Source organism: Aquarana catesbeiana, linkage group LG07 (genome assembly GCF_042186555.1).
Source record: "Aquarana catesbeiana isolate 2022-GZ linkage group LG07, ASM4218655v1, whole genome shotgun sequence".
NCBI classification, from domain to species: Eukaryota; Metazoa; Chordata; class Amphibia; order Anura; family Ranidae; genus Aquarana; species Aquarana catesbeiana.
The window spans coordinates 52,792,618-52,797,434 of record NC_133330.1 but is presented as its reverse complement, the minus strand read 5'-3'; the positions used below and the strand labels follow the sequence as shown (position 1 = coordinate 52,797,434).

General features: G+C 47.2%; 1 protein-coding gene across 1 annotated transcript; it reads left to right on the top strand.

The window, feature by feature from the left end:
- The first annotated feature begins 405 nt into the window (after positions 1-405).
- Positions 406-2,016, top strand: LOC141102870 (uncharacterized). The gene is made up of 2 exons (XM_073591900.1): positions 406-907; positions 1,616-2,016. Exons 1-2 carry the CDS (start codon positions 406-408, stop codon positions 2,014-2,016), a joined length of 903 nt encoding a protein of 300 aa, XP_073448001.1.
- Positions 2,017-4,817: the final 2,801 nt, after the last annotated feature.

Genomic DNA, 4,817 nt, shown 5'->3' with positions numbered 1-4,817 from the left:
CAGACCCTGCGGACCCAACTCGTCACCACCAGAACAGTAGTGATCGGCGGTGACTTTAACTGTCCGATCGAGGAGGATGGGCGCAGCTCCAGCATATACGCAAAACTTGATGCTACTTCTAGGCTGCTCAGGGAGATGATCTCGGAGGCCTCCTTGCAGGACGCCGTGGGATCCATAGGGAAAGGGACCGTGAACTATTCGTGGTGCCGACCCGATGGATCTGTGCGTTCCAGGATCGACTTCGTGCTCACTTCAAGAACAGTCAAGCATCGTGAGTTCTCCATGGCCCCCTGCTTTTTCTCTGACCACAGGGCTATCCACTTTCGGGGTGACCTGGGCGAGGGCATCGCCCGCGGACCGGGTTCCTGGAAGCTGAATAGCACCCTTCTGGAAAATGAGGAATTGATGGGGGAACTCCGTGAGGCCTATGCCACCTGGACGGAGGAAAAGGGATTCTTCGGAAGAGTAAGTGACTGGTGGGAGTTTGTGAAGGTTAAGCTGCGTAGCTTCTTTCAGGCAAGGGGACGCCAGCGTGTGTGTGCCAGGAGGAGGGAACTCAGGAGACTGCAGCGTCAGTTGCAGTCCCTGCAGGACCTTCAGCACTGTGGCTGGGACGTTAGGCAGGACCTGGAGGACACCAAGAGGAGCCTGAAAGGACACTTCGAGGAAGAATCCAGGCACATTGTCTTCCGTGCCAAGGTGGAGAATCTTGAGAAAGGTGAGAAGTGTAATTCTTTCTTTTTCAGGAAACTCCACTCAGGACACACACCCTTGTCAGAGTTGCGCGACGAGACCGGAACACTCCAGAAGGGGAAGAAGGCTGTGATGAAAGTGGTCAGCGACTACTACACCAACCTCTACTCCCCGAAAGAAACGGACACACAGGCGGCCGACAGGTTCCTGTCAGGTATCACTAACCAAATTGATCCTGCAGGTTCATCAACCGTCAACGCCCCCTTGGTGCTGGAGGAGCTGCACTCTGCCACTAAATCCTTTAGGCGAGGCAAGACCCCGGGCTGCGATGGTCTCCCAGTTGAGCTCTATGTAGCACTGTGGGATCTCGTGGGCCCGGACCTGCTCGAGCTGTACGAGGAGATGGTGGTAGAGGGCAGAATGCCTCCGTCACTGAGGGAGGGGATGATCACGATTTTGTATAAGCGGAAGGGGGAGAGATCGGATCTTAAAAATTGGCGTCCGATCTCTCTGCTGAACGTGGACTACAAAATCCTCGCCAAGGTCCTGGCCAACAGGCTGAAGTCTGTCATCGGACAGATCATCCACCCGGATCAGACTTGCGGCATTCCTGGTCGCAGGATTGCGGACAGCCTTGCGCTTGTCCGGGACACGGTCCAGTACATTCACGGCCGCCGTGTGCACGCGGCCCTGGTCAGTCTTGACCAGGAGAAGGCCTTTGACCGTGTCTCCCACGAGTTTATGTGCAGAGCTCTGCGCAGGTTTGGTCTTGGGGAAATGTTTTGTTCGTATGTGAATGTAATGTACACTGACATTTCTAGTTTGGTGCTGGTAAATGGCTGGAAAACTGACCCCTTTCCAATTCTGTCTGGGGTCAGACAAGGCTGCCCTCTCTCACCTCTGCTTTTTGTTTGTTGTATAGAGCTCTTCGCCCGAAGCATCAGACGGAACCCAGAGATCAGAGGGATCACCGCACCAGGACCGGACAGACGGGAGGTCAAGTGCTCACTCTACATGGACGACGTGACGGTGTTCTGTGCTGATCGGCGCTCCATCGACACACTCGCCCAGACCTGTGAGGACTTCGGCCAAGCTTCAGGGGCAAAGGTCAACTGCGGGAAGTCAGAGGTCATGCTCTTCGGAAAGTGGTTCCTGCCTTCTTCTGCACCAATTCCTTTCAGCGTCAAGACGGACTTCATCAAAATCCTTGGGGTCTGGTTTGGAGCTGAGGGCGCAGCCCTGAAGTCCTGGGAGGAAAGACTGTCAAAGATGCGACAGAAGTTTGGACTGCGTCGCAGTACAGATTGGATGTACCCTGTTTAAAGTATTTGTTTTTTTGTATATTTTCTTGCAAAATAAAGTATACATTTTTCAATCAAAAAATGTGTTAGTAAAACTGTACATATCATCACAACTACTTTGTGCATCAAAGTGGATTATACTGCGTTTTTCTCAGGACAAATTGGCCTTGTTTTGTTGGTAAATGGTAATAGATATAGCCTTAACCTTTTATTATTAAAGGAAAACTGGCCCAAAATAGTAAAAGAAATATATGTTTTTTAATGTAGCTGTGTATTTCTTGCTACTACCATAACCTTCCACCAAAGAACAACCCAAATTAAATTCTCCTGCTCCTGACAATTGCAGCAATAGCACATATGTGTATGTTAGTTGATGTTTGTACCCATGGTACAGCCCAAAAACAATAGTGCCCATTTTTTCTTCTACCTAAAGCACACCGACACTAACTGACACTGATACTAAAAAAAAAAAAAAAATCCTGTAAAAAAAAAAAAATACTGACCATGACCTTTGACCCTGACTCAAACCCTAACCCTGCAACTTACCTAGATCAAACCTTAATGTAGTTATTTTTTTAAATTTTGTTATTTTATTATTTTTAATAAACTCATTTAATTACACTAAATATCTATCTCCTCCATTCACAGAGAAAGAAAACACCGGGGGGGGGGGGGGGCTTCACAGTGACTGATCACTGTGATAGCCAATCAGAGGTTATCACAGTGATCAGGTGACCTGGAGCGGGAGATCTGGATTCCGATCGTTAGTATGGGGGTCCGATCGTTAGTACGGGGCCCAGGGCTCTCTGTTCGGCACACTCCCAGCACAAAGGGAAATACGCAAATATGAGAAAAAGCCCAGCCCAGTCGGGCCGCATATTTGCGTATGGTCGGCGTGAAGGGGTTAAAGAAGAACTACACTCTGCTCTGGAAGCTTTGGCCAAAAAGTCAAGAAGAGGGTAAACTTTATTGTGAAAAAAAAAGAAGAGGCCACGGATCTGGTCATCAATATTGCCTGTGGTTCCCCAGCAGCTGATTTTTCCCCATTATCGACTTACACATGCCTGGTTCTGCACCAATTGCAATAAAAAGCCTTTAGACGGTGATTGTATATCCATGGTGTGCTGCCGAATATGTACACTTTCTTGATGTCTCCAGGATCCAGCTGGTAATCGCTGCAGCACCCACCATTGATAAGCCTTGTTTTCCAGGAACATGTGTGATAGGAATATAGACAAGACTGGTTCTGCACCATGTCAATGTATAAAGGCCACAATTTGGTAGAGGCAACACCTTTTCAGGTCAGAGCCTCCAGTAAGGTGAACAATGAGCAGCACAGAGGTGACATTACCAAATCTCCTGAGACTAGCAGTCAGAGGCAACAGTGCTTTAGATCTCACAATGCAGATACTCACCTATGAGACTGTACATAGACCCATAAAGTCAAAAGGTATATTTCTCAGAGTATTGTTTGGGCACAATTAACACCTCTACATTTTCATTATATCATAGCACATCTTTTTTGAGTCCTGGCTAACAGCAGTTACTACAAGATGCCTGATACTACATTTACTTGCCAGAAAGCATATTCTGTGCCCTCTCCAATTTAGTTTAACTTTAATACAGGGGCCTGACTTCCTCTGACTTCCTAGCTAGGCTCCATCAAACAATCATCCACCTATCCAATGAAAATTCCTTGGAATTTCTCCAACTCCGGGTTCTCCAGGCAAGGGATAGTACCACCGAGGTCTGCTTAGTAGGGTGTAGCCAAAGTATTTGTGTTTTTAAGCTGGTTTGATAGTAAAGGCCCTACAAGGTAGTTACATTATAGTAGCATGGTCCCTTAAACAAGCAATGGAAACCTAGCCCCACAAAGACAGTTCTGAAATATAGTAACATCTGGGCAAATGTGGCAATACACAGTCAGTTGTTACAATATGTGGACAATAGACATGGGCACAAAGCCATAAATCCTGACAGTAGGTGGGCAACAAATGCACATATATACATATAAAACATGTTGATAAAATGGATATGAATTTCAAGGTTCAGATACAACATGGTATGCTAGGGCAGAACAAGATCTTTACTAACACACCAAATGATTTCCACTAACAGTCCATAAGAGCAGAGGCAGATGGCTACCTCATGCCCTGGGGTTCTTCCTCAGTGTGCCCCATATATCTGTTTTCTGTTGAATAATATAATCGCGTATACTGAAAGGCACAGATGTATGGCGGCCTAACAGGAGCATATTTTCTGACACCAGTTTACTTCAAAGGAAGGGCCAAAAACTAACCATCATCACCTCAACTTCAATGGGAAGCAAGCTAGTAAACCACCAGGGAGAACACGACCAACAGTGCCATATTCCCTCAGGTTGGTAGACGCCGACTACTGACTACATAGTAACTTTTTATCTGCAGACTCTGTGGAGAGATGAAAAGGGTGGCCTCTCATGCTCCCCTCCCCATGCATGCTGATGCAGGCTTTCCTTGTTGCAGAAATGAGAACCAGAGCAGGTCACACTGCAAATTCTCAGGTCAAAGAGCTCTTCTTAAAAATCCCCTAAAATCGTGGCTCTGGCAGTTGAAAGGGAAGTGTCACATACCTGGGAGAGGCTGAGTTGACTAGAGATCTTTCCTTACACCTTAAGCACAATGTCTACTGGAGTTGGAGGCAGAAGTGTAGCAAAATGAGGATGGGCAGGCTTGCTCGCAGTGGGTCCAGACACAGTAGAAGATCGGAAAACAGTCTGGGAGTTGGTGTATTGCTGGAGACTCTCAGAACAGGTCTGTGTAGGAATTTAGAATTACAGATTGG

What these genes read in the sequence shown, in the direction of transcription:
- LOC141102870 (XM_073591900.1), top strand. Translation starts at nt 406, where the DNA reads ATGGGGGAACTCCGTGAGGCCTATGCCACCTGGACGGAGGAAAAGGGA. An exon ending in GGCCGACAGGTTCCTGTCAG is followed by an intron (nt 908 to 1,615) that starts GTATCACTAACC and finishes TTTGTTGTATAG; the next exon opens with AGCTCTTCGCCCGAAGCATC.